Source organism: Anabrus simplex, chromosome 4 (assembly GCF_040414725.1).
Source record: "Anabrus simplex isolate iqAnaSimp1 chromosome 4, ASM4041472v1, whole genome shotgun sequence".
Lineage (NCBI taxonomy): Eukaryota > Metazoa > Arthropoda > Insecta > Orthoptera > Tettigoniidae > Anabrus > Anabrus simplex.
In genome coordinates, this window is record NC_090268.1 from 279,480,160 (window position 1) to 279,501,212 (window position 21,053).

Genomic DNA, 21,053 nt, shown 5'->3' on the forward strand with positions numbered 1-21,053 from the left:
GGACGGTACCTAACTTAAGGCCACGGCCGCTTCCTTCCTTCTTCCTTGTCTATCCTTTCCGATCCCCGCCTGCCCCCCCCCCACCTCCACAAGGCTCTTGTCCAGCATAGCAGGTGAGGCCGCCTGGGCGAGGTACTGGTCCTCCTCCCCAGTTGTTACTCCCCGATCTAAAGTCTCACGCTCTAGGACACTGCCCTTGAGGCGGCAGAGGTGCGATCCCTCGCTGATTCCGAGGGAAAAACCAACCCCGGAGGGTAAACGGATTAAGAAAGGAAGAAACAAACAAACAAACAAACAAACAAACAAACAAAGGAAGAAAGAAAGTTTGCCGTTTATGACTGAAATCATGGATGTAAGGTGTCACTTCAGAAAATGATTTCGTGTTGCCCAAGAAAAATTTGCAAAGAATGGGCTGGTAGCGATCCTCTGCAGATGTATTTCTTCGACACCCTGACTTTGACCGCTTTTGAATAGCGTGTAGTTCATTGAATAGTTTCCATAACATGGAAACGAATTTTTTACTCGCGCCAAGTTCTCTGCTCATATACGGCTGTTAGTGACCATCTTGAAACAGAGTTTCTTCACGGCTGGCTTCCTCCACTTTTAAACGCCTGTTAAACGGGTCTTGAATTTGACACCGCTCTATCATAGTTATGCTCCTCTGTACATGTGCTTATTAGGTTCAAACAAGACGCAGACCCTCTTTGTTTCGTGCAGTTGGTGCCTCAGGCCCATCTTCCGGCATAATTATTAGGTTTTACTAAACTGAAATTATGAACAACAAACTGGATTTGCGGTGCGTAAGAATTTTTCAAAACAAATATTGCCTTCCATATTAGAATATTGAAAATTTGCGCAAAAATTTAAATTTAAAATGTGTATAAATAGGGCCTCGCTTGGTACTCGATTTAATATTATACTATGAAACGAATATGTCAGTACTAACATAGAAAGCTAAAAGACATATTTTGTGTAATTGCAATACCATTAATAATTAGAAGGTGAAGTTCAGTTGAGAAACGCACATATTTTTGGACATGGTACACAACCCATAGTTAAATCAAAATTTCTTGCACCTTCATTTTATACTAATTATTTCTTGGGTCACTTGAGAGACCCTAGTTCGTTTTGAGTTTTGGCCTGATGTCGAAGGTTTAATGTCCTTTCAGATATCACATAATTTCGAAAGTGAGAATTCCAAATACTGTGCCCTAGATTGTTTTGGTAGTCAAGGTGCACATTCAAAAGATATACTACTGTGCTCTGAGGCCCCTTTCCGAAACTGAAAGTAGCTGTACTTATTTAATATTTAACAACTGTAATTTATTTTATTCGCGCCGAAGCGCTGGGTACTTCGACGGGAAAAATGGCCAGAGTTTTCGCAACGCACAGTGATGGCTGTTGAGGTGCTGGGATCTTTTGACGACCACATTTGTTCCATTACAACTGTCATTATGCCTGCTGCAGAGGAAACAATACTTTCCTAGTCCGGCCTACCTCGCCGAGAACAAATCCTATGGTGGACCGACGAAATTGCAGCAGCCTTGTGATCGTCGGCGGGATTTGAAGAATTATTGTCGGATAGCCAACCATATTGGGTTTAAGCACCTCCGCACTAAAGCCCGATTCTTGGTTCGAGAGGGTAAGAAGGCTATTTCCATTTCAGCACGTACATATATGGACCAAACTGCGCCGTATTGTTGGAATCCAGAAAATGTCCTCGGTCTCCAGAATCTCCCGTATTGGAGATATAGTTATGATCCCTTCAGTCATTGCAGATCACATCGCGTCACATTTCACCGATACGTCCATCTCTGGGAGATACGACCCTGCATTTCTGCTTATTAAGCACCTGTCATCTGCCTCTAGTGCTTCGTATTCATTTGAAGTGCTTTTCAGGGAGTGGGAATTGTGGAGTGCACTCGCGCTGTGCAGGGACACGGCTCCTGGGCCGGACAAAATCCATAATCAAATATTGAAATCTGGCGTTATGGGTTTATCTCCACCCTACAGCAGTGGAGAATCTACCGATATTTATTGAGAACTCCAAATCTTTCGAGTCCGAGTAGGGAATGCATTTCTTCAAAACTACATTTTAGAAAATGGCGTACCACAGGGATATGTTCTGAGTGTTATACTGTTCGCAATCGTCATCAACGGCATAGTTGCCACTCCTGGGCCCGCTGTCTTTTTCCATCGCTATGTGTAGACAATTTAGCTCTCCATTTCAGCTCCCGAAGGATGGCGGTTACTGAGAGACAGAAAGCTATTAATAGAGTCGACAGAGTGCCCTGCTAAACGGTTTTCGATTTTCAGCGGCGAAAACCTCTGTTGTACGCTTCTGATGACGTCGGCTTGTTTGTCCTGAACCAGAGCTCCGCTTGTGAAACTGTGTCTTATCAATGTTAGACACCTGAAGGTCCTGGGTCTCCATTTTGACATGCGTCTAACGTGGCAGCCCCACATCCGTTAGTTGAAGGTAGCCTGCGTGAAGAGACGTAATATGTTTAAAGATTTTTAGTGCCACATCGTGGAGCTTTCGAACGTGGGGTGCTGCTACGATTTTACACGGCAACGGTTCTATCCCGAATGGACTGTGGTACTGTGGCATACCGCTCAGCGTCAAAAAACCTTTTAGATAGTGTACTCCATAGTGGAGTTAGGATGGCAACCTGAGTTTTCCGTGCTAGCCCCATTCCTGGCCTACTCGCCTAAATCGGGAGTTCAATTTTTATGTTGAGAACGGCAGCATGTACTCCTCACGTGCGCCGCCATAATTTGTGAAATACTGCAACATCCAAGTTATCAACACCTCTTTAATGCACAATACCACTAGAGGTACGAAAGCCGGCCGAATGCCACACAGCCGTTTGGGATTCGAATTAGTAACTTGTGGTTTGTTTGAGCGGACCCCTAACGAGGTGCCTCAGTTCCAGTTTCACGGCTGGATATATACTGCATGACAAAAAATTGAAGCACCCGGAATAAATGGTCGGATGTCAATGTAACTTCGTACGCGTACACACCATCGGCGGTATCTAAGTGATTAGAGTTGCAATTCTCTGCGACAGGTAGAACGACCACCAGAGTACATTAGAGTTGTTCGTGTTTAGTGTTGTTACCAGGCCTGGTATGGTGTATAAGGAGCGTGAACAGCGTCAGAGTTGAGTGGTCACTGTGAAAGACCGAGCCACACCTCGTAACCTGCTTGTCTTATTTTTATATTCTTCATATACCGCATTTGTGCACGCTGTGTAATTTATCCCTATTTAGACAGATGATAGCTCATGCTATGAGGATCACCAAAACATTTCTTTTTATCTTATCTGCATGTTGTGTAATCTTTAACAGTCGGACGGTGAGAAAGAAAAGACGGAGACGGTGTCTTGTGATGTGGCTTTCGTCTCTTACAGAAGGTATTATAAATGTTTTAAAACGTTATCCTGTACGACTCTCAGAGTTTGGAGTCGGAACTATGACTACTTCTTCTCGAGGTAATATTTGTTTCTATCATTCGCGTTTTGCCATAGTTATAAGTTATTAGCCTGTTTATAAGGAGGTCTCTCGTTTCGTGTGTTATTTCTTTTATATCTTGTTGCAGACTTGTATTCCGTTAACTCCATTCCTTTACATGTCTGCTTATGTGTGCTCATTTCGGCTTAGAGCGTAAGGTGGCATCGGCCCGATTGTTCATGTGCGTGGTGGGTTTGCTTGCTGTGTTTGGTTGGAGACCTTTAATTTTTTCTTTATCTTCGATGTCTCGGCTCGAGTTCGTGCTCTACATTGTGTTTTGTCCTCTGATACTGTGTGATTCATGTTCGTCTTCTTATACGATATGAATACGTGTTATGCAGCAAATATGTTGTTTACGTTGTGTGTTTGGACTGGGTGTGCCATACCCCTCTTGTGGCAATCCAGGTTTCTGATCTGTGCTTTCAGATCGAATTCATGAGCCGTTGATCGAAGCATTTTATGCAGCACGATTCTCGTCGTTGTGTGTCATGCCATCGTACTCTTGTACTTTATACTTCGTATGCTGGTCTCTATGTGTGTGCGTGAGTGTGGTGTGATTACCGGGCCTATGCTACTTTTCAGTACCCAGTTATTGTTTATTATTATCATTGTTCCCATTTTGTCTTACTTTCATTCCTGGCCTTCCTAGCCGATTTATCTGTTTGTTTTTGGATTTTAACGTCATTGTTACGCCTTTCTGCCGCGTGTTTATTTATTTCTTGTAGCTACGGCAACCCTTTTTGTTACTCTTTTATGTTCCATGATTGTTCTTTACAGCCGGTCTTGATTTTGCTGGCATCTTTGATTTTATAAGGAATTTAACCTCCGTGGGGATTGTCAAATAAAAACGATAATAGAGATTCTGATGATGTAAAAAGGTTGTTACTTTCTACCTCGGGATTATTACTTTTCCTATTTCGAGAAGGAATACTTTGGAATCTAATCTTAAACACTGTGCTCACTGTGTGGTAAGGGAAATATTATGTAACTAAACAGATTCATCTGCCGTGCTTTATAGCGGTATACAACAGAGTTATGAGATTGAGTAACACTCCCTTTGGATGGACCGTTGTTGAACGTTATGTATGTTAGTAGATGACTTCCAATGTCCCTATTTATTTGTTCTTTTATGCCAGTCTTGGACTGATTTCTTCCCATTTTGTGTTAATAAATGTGTTTCTTTTAAATTAACCCCAGATCTGCGTTATTTTGTTATTATTTCTGGGGCGTGCCTCTTTCACTCTGTCTATAAATCAAAGAGGCCCGGGTTCAGCTCCTGGCGATTTTCTTAGCTAGTTTGGACCGATCCAGTGAAAATAGGTAGTAAGTAAGTTTTTTGAGGACACAGGCGTACTCGTGTGAGACAGCGTTATCAGCACCTGACAGTTTGAAAGAAGCCTCATTGTGGGTCTCCATTTGCCCGGCTGATCGAATCGTGCAATATCCAGGTTTGTGGGGTATTCGGATGTGGCAGTGGCCCGACGTTGGACTGCATGGGAACGTGAGGGCAGGCATACTCGTCGTCAAGGTTCCATTCGACCCTGTCTAACAGCCACGCGCGAGGGAGGATCGCTGTATTGTGCATCAAGCACATTGTGACCCCTTCACAACTGCGCCTGTCATCCGAGAATATGTAATAGACTGCCTATAATATTTTGTATCATTCGCGCCACTGGTTGGAAACTAGCAGAAGCCGGACTAGGGAATTACCGACCCATACAATGGCTGCCGTTAACACCACAACACAAACGGCTACGTTTGGAGTAGTGCCTTGATCGGGAAGCATGGATTGCTGATGTATGGCGTCGCATTGTGTTCAGCGATGAATCCCGATTCTGCACAACGCCGGATGACCATCGTCTGCGAGTATGGTGGAGATCTGGATAAAGGTCCTATTCTTCCATTTTGGAGAGGCACAGCAGTGTTACTCCTGGCGTCGTGGTGGGGTGAGCCATCGATTATGATTTCAGGTCACGGCTCGTAGTGATTGAGGGAACTAAGACGATACAATGATTAGTCACGGACATCCTGCGTCCTCATGTGTTATCTCTCATGCAACAGTATCGTGGTGCCATTTTCCAACAGGGCAATGCTCATCCACATCTCATTCACACACGGCACGTGTCTCTATGAACTGTCTGCGTGATGTTGAGGTTCTCTCGTGGCCAGCAAGATCGCCAAATCCGTCCCCGATAGAACATGTATTGGACCAACGCGGACGTCAACTCAGTCCCAATTCCAGTATACAGGATATCAAGGACCAGCTACAAAAGTTGTGGGTCAGCTTGCCTGAGGAGAGGATACAACGGCTTTTTGGAACCCTTCTCAACCGAATCAGTGCCTGCATCCAGGCCAGAGGGGGTGCAACGTCATACTGATAACTGGGCTCCTACCGACAAGTTCTTTGTAAATTTCACTCGATTTTGTAATCACTGAAATAACATCACATACCCTCTCAAGACGTGAAGTTTCATTTCGTATCCTCCTCCCCTTCTGGGTGATTCAATTTTTTTTAATCAGGTATTGTACAACTGTATCTACTCCATGGAATCAAGATGAACACAGATGCCTCTGTTCATCGAGGTATTTCCAAGACTTCGTTCGCCAGTATCCGGACGCGATAATGTTAACACGAAGATTTTGCTTTCCAGTGTCTGTAGCGTACATACTTCGGAGGTTTTTGTCTGTTTAGAAAACCTGCAGTTTGCGCTGAACGAGAAACGAGACCATTTCCTCGTGTGTACAGACTCGTTAAATTCTCTGCAGTCTGTTGATACCTGCTTCACGCAACACCAACTGGTGCAGCAGATTCATGAACTTCTAGCCTGGTTTCGCGATACTGGCAACAGAATCACATTCGCGTGGTTTCCAAGACACGTTGGGTTTGCGGAAAATTAAACTGATGGTCAAGCAGAAAAGAAGCGGTACTTTTACCACCTATATCTGTGAAAGCACCTGCTAGGCATATTTGTTCTCAGCTGCGTCGAACCATCTTGGCATCCTGGGAGTCGGAATTGCTAGCTATCCGAATTTCCAAAAGAAGACAACTGTCGTGTGACGGTCCTCTTTCCAGCCTTCACGGAGAGAGACCGTTGTTTTGTGTAGGCTGAGGATAGGTCATGAAAAATCTACACACTCCTCCTGAAGAGGAAAGATCCCAGTGTGTTCATGAGGTACCGAATTCACCGTGACCAACATCCTCACAGAGTGCGCCGATCTCCCTCGCCTAAGATGAAACCTCGGCCTGCAGGAGACATTCGAACTCATACTAGCCGATGACGTGACTACTTCTGACTTCGTCATTCGCTTTATATGTAAGAGAGGATTAATCAGGGGTATGTAAATTTCTAGGGTTCTGTATCCTTTTCGGCATAATAAAATGGTTTATTTTTTATTTAATATTCAAATTCATCCGATTTTATTTTCATTGTTATTTGCACTTAATTTGTTCAGAGAGGATGGTTATCTAGTTGTGCCGCCACCACCATAATGATCCCTTTCCACAATGTTTAGGGCTGAAATCATATTCCAGGATCTCACCAAATGAGAATCTGCCGTGAATCATTCTGAAGACCGAGTCGGGACACTTCCGTAAATAGAAAGTTGGCCCACTGTTCGGCTATGCAGATGATTAGTTGTTGGCTCCACTCCTGACGTCTTTGAACACACGCCTCAGGGGTACACATACAGCTGGTCGCCGACAGTGAGAGGAGCCTCTATGCCTAAGGCTTCTTTACACCGTTTTCCTCGGTACAACAGTTACAGTGGCTACTGTGAGGCCAGATGTCAACTGCCGTGCAGTCGTGCGGTTGTACAGTCTCGCCTTTATGGCCTATTAGCGGTTCTCTCTTTCGGATGTCACTCTTGGTCGTCCTTGTCCTGGTCTTAGGGACACATTTTTCGGATTCTAAAATCTGGTGCCAGATCCAAGAAACAATTGCCCGATGCCTATTAAGGCATCTGGCTATTTTAGCTTGCGTCTGTCCAGATTCCATTCATCCAGTCGGCCTCCACCGCAGAGAGTCGTCCAGGCATCTTTTCTATGCCGTAGCTAAACATTTATACAGTAAACATGTAAGTTGGACGAATAGGGCAGTATACACGATGTACACCGGCTGATAGGGGCACTTCCGTTATCGGTTTCAGGGTTTTTCTGCCGTGCGGAATACGGTTAGGGCATCATTTGTTTACTCGTTACTATCACGTGATCATATTGTGAGGACGTAGAGGTAAAGAATGTCTGTCTATTGCTGTAATTTGGGGCACTAGTGTAGTCTTCGCGATAAATTCACGCATAATTATATTGACATCCAATTAAATTGCGTTCCAATAAAGATAGTCTTTGTGATACTTATCTACGTATTTTACGGTACTTATCTGATATTTATGATGGAGCCGATGACCTAGATGTTAGGCCCCTTTAAACAACAAGCATCATCATATTTATGATGACTGCACTGGTAGTTTGTAATGTCTTCCAAGTGCCTGAAATATTTCCATCTGATGACCACAAAATAGATGGCATGATCAATCGATCGATCGATCGATATTCTCTTCATATTTCACAGTTTATGCCGTCATCTTTATGCCATGCTTACGAGTCCAGATGACGGTCTGGAAATGGCGTCTGCGTCACCAAATCACCATAGTTAGAGATACTGTAGTGTCACCTCTTTTTTTTTCAACTAAGACGAAACGACACTAATAAATAAACTATGAAACTCACTAAGTTAATACATTCTAAGGTGTCCCTACGAAAACTAAAAAAATACACAGCTCCGAAGGACCTTGGCCTACCAAGTGACCGCTGCTCATCCCGAAGGCCTGCAGATTACGAGGTGTCGTGTGGTCAGCACGACGGATCCTCTCGGCCGTTATTCTTGGCTTTCTAGACCAGGGCCGCCATCTTACCGTCAGATAGCTCCTCAATTGTAATCACGTAGGCAGAGTGGACCTCGAAACAGCTCTTAGATCCTGGTAAAAATCCCTGACCTGGCCAGGAATCGAACCCGGGGCCTCCGGGTGAGAGGAGGTGTCCCTACGATATAAGTGAAATTTCTCCTGCCATTGAAATATATTTTAAAAGTAAAATTTTGACCTGTATTTCTTTTCCTTGCTGTATAAACAATATCAATTTTGTTATTATACCGCCATATGCCACAGCAATACATAATCAACTCAATTTTGGTGTTAGAGGTTGCCAATTCCGAAGATAACCGATTCATATTGATTGAGCACTAAGGAACCGAATTATCGCTAATAGTTCATACAGAGCGTTTAAAACATGGCCGAGATGTTCTCCATTGTAACACTTAACATATCGGCTCTCGTACTTAAAGTTTCATACGATCGCCACTGATATTTCCCATATTTTTCACTGTATCGAGAAAAAAACTGAACAACATTTTTAATGACATTCTAAGTGAAGGCAGTATTTTTAAAGAAGTTACTCAACCTCTCAAAATATACATCCTCCCGTCTGGTATGTGTTAGCCAATCAAACATTTTATATAGAAGATTTGAGAAGTCAACGGATGCTGCCTACCACTGGAGCATACGATAAACTACTATACGAACTTCACAACAAGAAGGATATCAGGAGTGACGCCATGACGACCTACGAGTGGATGAACTCTTAATTATGAACTCCGCCACATGATTACACGAATGGCGGTGCACGGCTTGCATTTTAAAGTCTGCAAAGAGAAGACGTACCATCAGCCGAACTTAAACTGCGTGTGTATATTGTGCGAGAAGCTTTTAAAAAGATACCATGTTTTAATCTGAAGTGAGTGTAAGACGTCTATAACGACATTCTGTAACAATTAATGTACATTGTGCAATATTCTTATTATTAATTAAAATGAATGTTGACATAAGAATTTTTTCTGTAAAACCAAAATATAGGCACATCGAGTTGTATGGTTAATTCTCCCGTTGAAGACCCTCATAGTTAATTTTGTCGAAAAACTTATAACTAAGATCCTATTCTCCCTTATCCTGAACTGAAATACCAAGTTTCATGAAAATCCACCTATCCGTTTTCCCGTGATGCTGTAACAGATAGACAAACAGTCAAAAACTAAACTGAACCTGACATACGTCATTCTTTGTCCTAAACCTTATAAAAACCAAGTATCAGGTTAGCAGGCCTATTCAAAATGTGCATAGGCTACATAAAGACAATTTTATATACGGTACTACACCGCGTGAATCACCCGCTCCTATTTCTTCAGATTTATGCAACCAGCAGTACTGAGATTCGGAACCATCGAGTAAGATCTTTAATCGCAGATGAACTTCGAAGGAAAGGTTAAACCGTTTATGAAGAACATGGCATATCATCAGATGGCAGCACTGGACGCATAGATATGATTGCTCTTGAAAATAGTAAGAAAAAAGGTTATATAATACATCCGACTATCGGATTTGAGCATCATGAAGGCCAACAAAAAGAAATAACCTCTGAGAGTTGGTTGAAATGACGTATGGCTTTTAGTGTCGGAAGTGTCCGAGGATATGTTCGGCTCGTCAGGTGCAGGTCTTTCGATTTGACACCCGTAGGCGACCTGCGCAGCGTGATGAGGATGAAATGACGATGTAAACGATACATGCACCCAGCCCCGTGCCAACGAAATTAACCAATGATGGTCCGACCCTGCCGGGAATCGAACCCGGGACCCCTGTGGCCAAAGGCCAGCACGCTAACCATTTAGCCACGGAGCCGGTCTGAGAGTTGGTTGATTGGTGATTACTGCTTTAAGAGGAAGTACAACTAGGCAACCAACCTATGTTGACATTAATCGGAGGGAAAAAATGGAAGGGGTTAGACAATTCTAAAAAATGAAGGTATCGGCCAAAGAAAGACAAAGGCCACGAAGGGAGTGAAAATGAAATACTCTATTTTTACAGTTTGCTTTATGTCGCACTGACACAGATAGGTCTTATGGCGACGATGGGACAGAAAAGGCCTAGGAGTGGGAAGGAAGTGGCCGTGGCCTTAATTAAGGTACAACCCCAGCATTTGCCTGGTGTGAAAATGAGAAACCACGAAAAACTATCTTCAGGGCTGTCGACAGTGGGGTTGAAATCCACTATCTCCCGGAGCAAGCTCATAGCTGCGCGCTCCTAACCGCCCGGTAATGAAAGACTCCCTAGGCCTCGTGATCCAATACTGTCGGGGTCGAAAATGAACAAGGAGCCTGGCACAGGTAAGTGGAAGCAATGTCAGGACTCAGCTAATGGCCCCGTGGTTGCCAACCCATGCTCCCAAGTTAAGATCTTCTAGGGCCCCTTGTAGTTGCCTCTTACGACAGGACATCTGAGAATAAGAGTGGGTACATTCCAACAGTCCCCTTCTACAAAAATGAATACCATCTACCAGAGATTGAAATTATTGGGCTGATGATTGAAGCACGCCGTACGGGACCAGCATTCTTCATGAAGTTCTGGAAGAAGTTTGACTTCCAAAAAGCTGAAATACAAAACGTTGTACCCAATGTAATCCGTAGCTCATTGAAAATTGTACAATGCCATCTTAACAATTAGCAGTACGCATATTTATACAATGTATTTACACAGACTATAAATTAACAGCAATGTAGGCCTATATTTTGTCCGACTCGTTGGCTGAATGGTCAGCGTACTGGCCTTCGGTTCAGAGGGTCCCGGGTTCGATTCCCGGCCGGGTCGGGGATTTTAATCGCTTATGATTAATTCTTCTGGCTCGGGGACTGGGTGTATATGTCCGTCCCAACACTCTCCTCATCATATTCAGACAACACACTACACTACCAACCACCACAGAAACACGCAATAGTGCTTATATCCCTCCATAGAGGGTTGGCGTCAGGAAGGGCATCCGGCCGTAAAACAGGGCCAAATCCACATGTGCGACGCAGTTCGCACCCGCGACCCCACAGGTGTTGGAAAAAGCGGCGGGAAAAGAAGAATAAGAAGAAGAAGGCCTATATTTTAGTGGCTACCGAGGCTGTAAAGGCATGCTCGATTCATCCGGAATTACGTGAGTTCGATTCCCCGTCAGGAAGTCGAAACATTTAAGAAACTAAATTTCCCACTTTTGGAGGTGCACATGCCCTGAGGCTCACTCAGCCTACAACAAAAATGAGTACCAGGTAAATTCCTAGGACCAAGGCAGCCGGGCGTAGAGCTACCCACTCTACCCCACATAGTGCCGAGGTTCCGGATAGTAGAAGCCTTTAACCTCCCACTCCTCCAAGGGCCTTCATGGCCTGTATGGAGGTGACTTGGTTTTTCTTTGTGTAAGCCTATATTTTATACTGTATTAGTTCACGTTGTCCACAGTGGTAACCTGTAAATTCAGGATGTTTATGATTCTACAATAAATCATCTTACCCCTTAATCTAACGAGAAAACATCTCCCCTCTCTTCCTACAATAAGTTATTTTGTAGGTACACGGGTACATTCGTGACTGACCATCCAGTAATAAGGAAGTTAAAATGAATGAATGCAGAGTGTTAATCATAAACTATGTTGACGCTGAAATATTATGAGAACTCCTGTAAGCGACTTCTCTGTCGCAGAAGGCGTATAAATGACAGTGTGTCGCTCATGGATCTGCCCTAAGGAAACACCGACGACCTCGAGGTGTTCAAATGCGTCATTCTTGTGTCAGTAAATTTACTGGTACATAAAAGAACTCATGCGGGAAAGAAATTCCGGCAACTCGGTGTCTCAGAAAACCATTAAAATGTAGTTAGTGGGGTGTAAAACCAATAACACTTAATTACATCAATGACATCATATTTTGTCAATCCATCACTACCGGAAGCTGATTCGACTGTTTGTGACGGCCTTCCCCCAGATCAAACAACAAGCGATTGTGTGGGTAATAGAACAGTATATAATACATCATGGACAGTGTTGATGACGCTCTTCTTCCAGTCTCTTGTACCACATGAAGAAAGAGTGGTGAAAACTCGGTGAAAGTGGACAGCTGGAAGATAGGCGCGGTTACTAAGAGTATTGGTTTATAATAATGTTTTCTTGTGTGTTCTTTTTCTTATTGTCATGAACTCAGTTCTTAGGTTCAAATGTCCCCGTCTAAGGTACAACAATGATTTTACCTGACATTCTTTACTTATCATTAAGTTATACGACGCCTGTGAGTGATTGAACTATGTGGAAACAGTTATAATTTGAACTGCTCAGATTTTTTCAATCATCTGTTTTGTACATGGTCCATGACAATGTTTCAGATGTATTTCATTTGTGCTGTGTAAATTTCGAAGCCTAAAATAAACAACTGATTAAAGGAAGAAAAAAGGCGTTAACGGGTCAATGTTGAAGCGTATGTCTGGAGGTTCAAACCCAGTGCTAATACAATAATGTTATGCGTGATACCTACACAAACCACAATGATTAATGTTCCGGGGTATCGGTGAGACGCAGAGGTGAAAGAAGGTGCTGGGGTGAATGGGTCTAACTACAATGTCAAGAATTGAATTAAAATTGTAAAAGGTTATATTTTTCTTTTAGAACTTCAAAGTTAACAATCTTTCACTGGGTGAACACACTAATATATCAGGTACAATGACAAACTAGGACCAAGACAAGAAAGATCCAAGTTTTAGTGATTTTTACAAATCCTGGGCTTCAAGCCCCTCGCTTCACAATTTCTGAGCTCCCAGCTCAAATTTACAAAGAGCACAAATTTATTCAAGGGCAGAAATCCCCTAATTCATGGAGCACTTGCTCCCGAAATACAATTTCTAGCCTCCTAGAGGCACTCTTTACAATTACAACATTTGAAAAAGAGCTAACAGGCTCTCGGTTCCATACTGCCTACACAAGGCAACATTACATCAATCTCGGGTCTCTCAAACCACCATTTACAAATGGGACTTATTTTAACAGGGGTATTAAATACCCAACCCCCTGGGCCTTCGTGGAACAGGTTAAATTAATGGCCCGAACACAAAATGAATGGAGGCGTATACTTGCACCCCTAGATATGAACACTAAAAAAAACCTAAGGGGCTCTAGGCCGATGTAACCGGAGCAATTCCCAAACTATTGAGGTGACTGGTATAGAAATTACTATAATACATTACAGGCAGAAAACCGTTACAAAATGAAGTCACCTCAAACCAAGATGAAGGGGAGCTCGAGAGGGTACACCACTCTCTATCCCCGATTTACAGTTGAAGATTTTATGAAGGTTTTACGTTAGCCGGAAGAAAGTTACATTTTTTTTGCTATTGGCTTAACGTCGCATCGACACACATAGGTCTTATGGCGACGATGGGACAGGAAAGGGCTAGGACTGGGAAGGAAGTGGCCGTGGCCTTAATTAAGGTACAGCCTGGTGTGAAAATGGGAAACCACGGAAAACCATCTTCAGGCCTGCCGACAGTGGGGATCGAACCCACTATCTCCCGAATACTGGATACTGGCCGCACTTAAGCGACTGCAGCTATCGAGATCGGTAAAGTTACACTTTAGAAAAGCTTGTTACATAACTAAAGAGTCGGATCTTTCCCTCGGGTTAAACTGCGGAGGTACCAAGAAAGAATAAAGTTATGTGGCCATTACCTTGTAGATGTTCTAGCTGCAGACGAAGAGGCCGCCCGCCTCCTGCTTAAGCACACACACTCAGTAAGACGACGATCAATTGCCAAGAAACGAGAAAAGCCTCAGTTTATAAACCCTCAGGGAAGGTTCGAGATCATTCAACACTGAACTAGCCACACCCTCTCAATTTTATTGGTAGGTTTCAAAAGTAACACTCAGAATCGAACAAGAAGCCTGTGATAGGTGGAAAATTAATTACAGAAATTAGTGAATGGCTAGATTCAAAACTGGCGGAAATAAAAAGGAAATATTGCCAACCCAAAAATAAATGAACATCAATCAGTTACAAAAACCTAGAAACACAAAACTTTAAATCATAAGTTCTTTCACTTCGCACCAGGGTGCATGATCATACATTTTTAGTGGAGTCATCTGTAGAAAAATATCCAAACTTCTTGATGTAGAGCAAACAAAACAAGGAGAAATTCGGTCAGGTTAGGAAACTTCACAATAACAAAATTACTCAGTATTTTAGTGGTGACATCTTCTTATTAAAGTTCTAAGTTCCTGTTGTATTAGTTTCCACTTTGTTCGATAGAGGAGTTCATTAAGGCGCTTATTTTGAATGCGCGGCGTTGAGGTGTACCACCTCGGGAATCGAACCTATATTAATTAAGATCACATGCACGGCTTCTTGGATTAATGTTCAGCGTCGAGGTCTTCGGTTAATTGGGTCCCAGATTCGATTCCTGAGGTGGTCGGGGATTTCAATCACGTCTGGTTAATTCTTCTGACTGGATTTTCGTGTTTGTCCTAACACACTTTTCTTCGTACACACACAACATAACACACCACACTACTAACCAATGGATAACACTTCCCTCCACATAGGGTTGGCGCCAGAAGTAGTACCCGGCCGTAAAACACGGCTGGCTCACATGTGCAACATAATTCCCACCCACGACCACCCTCCCCCTCTGAACATTTAAAAATCAAGAAGACTGAGATTACCTCATCAAGTGCACTCTCAGCAAGGCTTATAATTGTTCATTTATATCTTCGCTTTATCTGAGTCCTTATAAAGGTACTATTGTTACCGAAAACAGAATCAGAGAAGTTATTGAATAGGTTCAAGCCTCTCCGAACGTTGTGAACTGAGATGGCGCATTATCGGCACCTGACTTACTCCTCAAACTCCACATATCAGGCTATTTTTGTTTCTTGAAGAGATTAGTGATTTTGATAAATATAAATTATTTTTTTGGTATGGCATCTTAAAGGAAATCGAGTGGTGTTTATATTCTAAATTCACCTCGCCACGTCTTCATAAACAAGCTAAGAAAATAATACGGTTTTGCTTAAATATCTGCATATGCTACTGGCAGTACCAACAGGTAGTCCCTGAATATCAGAGGAAGAATTAAAAAATGGTATTGATTTGTATATCATAGATGCTATGAACAATAAGGACTGGAATAAGTGTGGCTCCGATCCAAGTTACTTCGTCACCAATTTCTAAACTAATTCCCATCATCAAAAATAATCTACAAGAAAAACGGTCACCTGAGTAAACTGGAAATCCAAGATTTTATTACATTGCTCAAATTGATAGTTAACAACAACTTTTTTATGTTTAATGGTACTATTTACCAACAAAGCGATCTAGCAATGGGTTCACCGGCTTCCGGGATTCTCGCAGAAATCTATTTAGACTTTCTCGAGAACACAAAAATCAACAATAAATTTGATTACGTCCTTTTTTAGGCTAGATACGTCGACGATGTCCTTGTAGTTATTAACGAGAACCTGCAAGATGCTAATACCACACTTCTAACATTAAATAACATCGATCCTCATATTAAGTTCACTTTGGAGTCAGAAGTAGATCAAAAAATCAATTTTTTGGATCTTACCATTACTAGACAACAGGAATCCTTAACCTACAAGATATACAGAAAACCCACCCATTCGGCCGTCACAATCCGACAAGATTCATTTCATCCCTTCCCCCACAAAAAAGCAACCTACAATAGTCTTATACATAGAGCATTCAACGTACCCATGAATAAAAAATATTTCTACACAGAATTGAATACTATCCGTCACATTGCTAGATTCAATGGCTTTAATAATCAATTCATAGAAAATATCATTAGTAAACACAAATTCCGACCTAAGACCACGCTTAAAAAAGAACCATCCAAACACGATTCTTTCTCCACTTTTACCTATGTCAAAGGAATTCACATGATTACTAATGTTTTAAAGAAGAAAGGTATGAAAATAGCCTTCAAAACCAGCAACAACAACATGCACATCTTACATAACACCTCACATATTAATAAAATAAACAGGTACTCAAAATCAGGTGTCTACAGAATTAGATGTAACACATGTTCAAATATTTCCTACATAGGGCAGACCGGTAGGAACTTCAATATTAGATATTCTGAGCATTTCAACGCGATCAAATACAACAAATTTTCAGCCATCGGCCAACATATGGTCGATTATAACCATAGTTTTACCAACATCGAAACAGATATGGACATACTCGAAATAGCTAAAAAAAAAGGGACCTCTACTCAACATAATCGAGAGTTTTTACATACATTTGGATCAATGTTTTAATGCCAACTACAATCTTAATGAAATTACAGAGAAACCCAATATTTTATTTGATCTTTTTATTTCCTATTATAGGAAAAATAAATCCGCTGTTCATAACCCTTTTTTAAAATCAATTAAGGGTCCCCCACCACCACAAATACCATTAACTTCCCTCTCTCCTAGCCCGCCCTGAACCATTCCCCCTTCCCTCCCTCCCTCCCAACGTCTCCTTCCCCTCCGCATCCCCCTCTCCTCTTTTGCTGTTCTATTTCGCGTGACGCTCACTCTGTCCGTTGCACTCATTCCAGCAGCTTGTTCTACAAAAAGCGCAAGGTAAATACTCGTTATTTCGCCCCCCACCCCCACCCCCACCCCACCCCACCCCACCCCACCCCACCCCACCCACCCCCACCCCCACCCCCACCCCCACCCCCACCCTCCTCTTGTATTTTCTCTATTAGATCTCTCGAGTTAATTCCAATTTTGTTCTTCAGGTTCATTCGGTTCCGACTGAATTGAGACTACCTTTAAAGAACAGCAATCGTTCGTTCATGCTACATAGAACGAGTCCGTCTTTCTCAATTCGTCAAGTCTATACTGGTCATATTGGACAATTCCCTCTGCGCCATTGTGGAACTCGCTTTTAGAACCTTCCCGAAACATAAGAACTTACATAAGATTTCACTCGAATTTAAGTGTGCAACACAAGTTCAACCGTCAACCTAAGACTTTGTCATCAAGTGATTTTACACGACATCACAATGCTTTTATTCATCTGTTAATTTTAACATATTCCGGTCATATTTATTGTAACCCATGTATAAGGTTTTTACTTTTGTATGACATTCCATCACCATCCCATCCCCTTGTTCATCCACATCACTTCATTTTTAGAATATGTCTTTTGCTTGTAACTTTGGCTAGGCTGATGATGGTCCAAAAAACGGACCGAAACTAGTACCTGTTATTATTATATTGTAATGTTTTGACAAACGTTAAATGATTTTAAGTATTGAGAAGGTGGAACAATAAAAAAAATTGCACTCATTTTTAAGTTAAGTCTTAACTCAATACGGAACCCAACCATGAAGTTTATTACTCTAAATTTGCATTGTTTACTATTTTTTTCATCTTTTGTGTTTCTATATTTTAAGAGCAATTTCTTTGATTTCGGAGAATTTTTCGGTCATATCTTGGAGATATTTGTCTCTTTAGGTCTTTTTTTCCCTTTTATCATGTTACCATATTATTTCATGAAATTATGTCTCAAAGCCTTATCTAGTAGTTTCGCGAATCTTGAAATAAAACATTTCATTATCATATTATGTAGTCTTATTCTTGTTCTTTCGAGTCTTTGTTTCTAAACATATTTATATTTTAAATTTTGTAGAAATTAATTTCTCAAGTTGATTCTTTAATATTTTTTCAAAATGTTTTTGTAAACTTTAATTTCACAAATCGTATTTTATTATTTCGAGTTGTTTTCAAACTGCTCCTTTTTCAACCAATATTCATTGTATTATGTATTGACAGTCAATAGGTTCAAATATTTGGGTGTAACCCTTCAAACGACAGCGAGCTCCTTCCGGTGTCACATCCAGGTTGGACAGCAGAGGCCACGAAAGCAATATGCAGGATATGGAACATTGCAACACTATCGCTGAAGACAGCCATGAGACCTTTTGATACGATGATATCACCCATAGTTACCTACGGTCTGGAACTAATATGGGAAAATCTGCCCATCACTGACTTAGATCGCATAGAAAAGGTGAAAGCTCGTTTCCTAAAACATGCCCTTAGGGTGGGGAAATATGCACCATCTAGACTTGTTTACGTACTTGCCAAGGACACTTTTTTTATGGAGGATCTAAGACTACGCCTGCCTTCTACTGAGGCATCCAATAAACTACTGAAAACATAGGAGGACGAAGAGAACAGAGATAGATATTGACTTCTATGGAATATCAGCGATGATCGACCGCAACTGGACAAAGCCGCACCAGGAGCAAAGACATACCGTTACGAGACTGGCCATTCATGAATTTCATTATAAGATTTGTGAGAATAAGCTTTTTCATTCCCCGAACGAAAGGTGTGTGTGTGTGAATTATGCGGGCAGAGATGTACCCTGTACCACATAGCGGTATGCCAGATGAGGACAAAATCTTTGTCTGATTATAACACTGAAAACTAATCCCTGTTCGGGAGATCATTTCAGTTTTATTATGATTGTTCATTGCACTCTGAATCAGGTCTCCATGAGTGTTAAAGTATGTTTGGTTTGTAGTCAATGCTCTTTCGAGTGTACCTTGAATGAAAACTTACAACCTGTTTTCCAGTCAATGACCGGGTCAGGGATGTAATGAATGAAACATATATAGGCTGTTATTACAATGGGGTCGCCACTCCCAAGGTGATTTTATTAATGAGTGATAAATGCTATGAAATGATAATGGAGAGTGTTGCTGGAATGAAAGATGACAGGGAAAACCGGAGTACCTGGAGAAAAACCTGTCCCGCCTCCGCTTTGTCCAGCACAAATCTCACATGGAGTCACGGGGGATTTGAACCACGCTATCCTGCGGTGAGAGGACGACCCGCTGCCGTCTGAGCCACGGAGGCTCTTGTTCGAGTGTACCTTAATAAATTATAATATTTTATTGTGAATTCTATGTCTTCTAGTAATCTTTCAACCAATATTCATTGCATTGTGTATTCCATGTCTTCAAGCAACATCCAAATAAAAGGCCTATATAATGTACTTTTTAAGTTTGTGTCTAACCTATTATTTTCTGAAGGGCTTTTAAACATTAATTTTTAAAATCATTTTATAAATTTTATAATACATTTTCTTAATTCTAGCTCATCTAATAAAGTCATTTTTAACATGTTAAGTGCAATATAAATATGATTTACGTCATCAACATAAGAGCCTTAAAAAATAATATTTCAAAAAATGACAATTTATCCAAAGTCTATAACAGTCGAAACATTCATAATGTCTCTTGCACGTGCCGCCTAGAGAAGAATCTCTTCAGTTATTTCGTATAAGTATTCCTTTAAATTCTCAGCCATATTTTCAATATTAAAATTGTCTGTCTACTTTCAATTGAGTTCAACTGAGAGAAACTTTCTAAAACTTTCGGAATAATTAATTTTCGGTAATAACTCACCCACTCTATTCCTCAAGTTGAAAAGTCTCATGAAGCAGATATTGTAGAAGGTTCGCAGTGGTTGCGTGCCGCTGGCGGCACAGACTGGCAAATGGATCATGGGGCACGCGCCTTTGAACACGTTCTTGGCAGGAATAAACGTATTTTTTGCTATGGAATCCTGGTGTGGTACAGGTGGTGGAAGATGGTTGGGGTCGGGGGGTGGCTGGGGATAACGTGGCATGTGATCGGCGACTGGTGGAAGATATCTCCTAGGTGGAGGAAGTTGAACATTGGGTTGAAGGTACTTGTAATTATTCGGCTGAACATGAACTGCATTTAAATGTGCGGGAGGATATTTACTGGGTGGCGGAAGACGAGAGGCATAGCGTGGTGGGAGATTTCCTTTAGAGGGAGAATGGGGAGGTGGATAATAGTTTACAGGACTTGGATAACCAACGGGAGATGCAGGCTGTTGATGAAACTGTGGATTCTGCGTGGGCGGGAGAGGAACTATAACAGCATGAGACAGCTGAGAGGAGTGCTGCATCGTGGATGGTAGCTGTATTATAGCCGGTATTATTATAGGACGCGAATGCCCTGGCTTTGCTGGACGTGGATGTGGAGATATGGCCGACAACGGAGGCTGTGGATGCCACGGCACACGTGAAAAAGCGCTGGCGACGAGATGAACCTCAAATGTGTTGATTATAAACACTGCAATCAGAAACATACATATATTTGTTATTAAAACAGATATTTATACCAAGTGGAGTGTGCATAGAAATTGTTTGTGTAACGAAATGTAAATATTGTTTGAAATACAAATAAATGATTATCTCCTCTCATTTAGTAATCTAAGGGATAAATTATATGCATGTATATAGTGTGCCTTTGCTGGCAAGACCTGGTGTTTACAGGGCACTATGTCTCCTAGTAAGGGCTAGAACAATTTGTTACTTTTATTGAACTGTCTCGGCTTCGTGCTTGACTTGAACAATATGAAAGTGATAGAGGTATGAGCGATGCTAGCAATGCCACTCCTCATGCAGCCAGTTCCTGGTGTAAAAGTGTCACACATAGGGTCAATTGGTGTGCACATTTTAGTGGGATCGACTGACTGATATGTGATAGCAACTTTTGGCTCTATAAGAAAAGCAACTGGAAACTTCCTCACTCCTCATTTCCCTAGTATAACCCTTCAGTGACGCCTATGTCAT

The 21,053-nt window shown here is 41.8% G+C and overlaps 2 protein-coding genes across 3 annotated transcripts in view; one reads left to right on the forward strand and one right to left on the reverse strand.

The window, feature by feature from the left end:
- LOC136871878 (uncharacterized) overlaps positions 1 to 21,053 on the forward strand; it is a 104,548-nt gene that overhangs the window by 56,980 nt on the left and 26,515 nt on the right. Inside the window, exon 3 of one of the 2 annotated variants that reach the window (XM_067145537.2) lies at positions 18,219 to 19,847. The exons of the other annotated variant lie outside the window; for it this stretch is intronic. The gene's annotated coding sequence lies outside the window, so the exon portion shown is untranslated. Of the gene's footprint in view, positions 1 to 18,218; positions 19,848 to 21,053 lie in introns of those variants that run through there. 2 annotated transcript variants of the gene reach the window in all.
- The window catches only part of LOC136871877 (uncharacterized), a 33,067-nt gene that overhangs the window by 2,916 nt on the left and 9,098 nt on the right, over positions 1 to 21,053 (reverse strand). Inside the window, exon 2 of the mRNA XM_067145533.2 lies at positions 19,855 to 20,550. Within this exon, the coding sequence (XP_067001634.2) occupies positions 19,855 to 20,550 (696 nt within the window). The remainder of the gene's footprint in view (positions 1 to 19,854; positions 20,551 to 21,053) is intronic.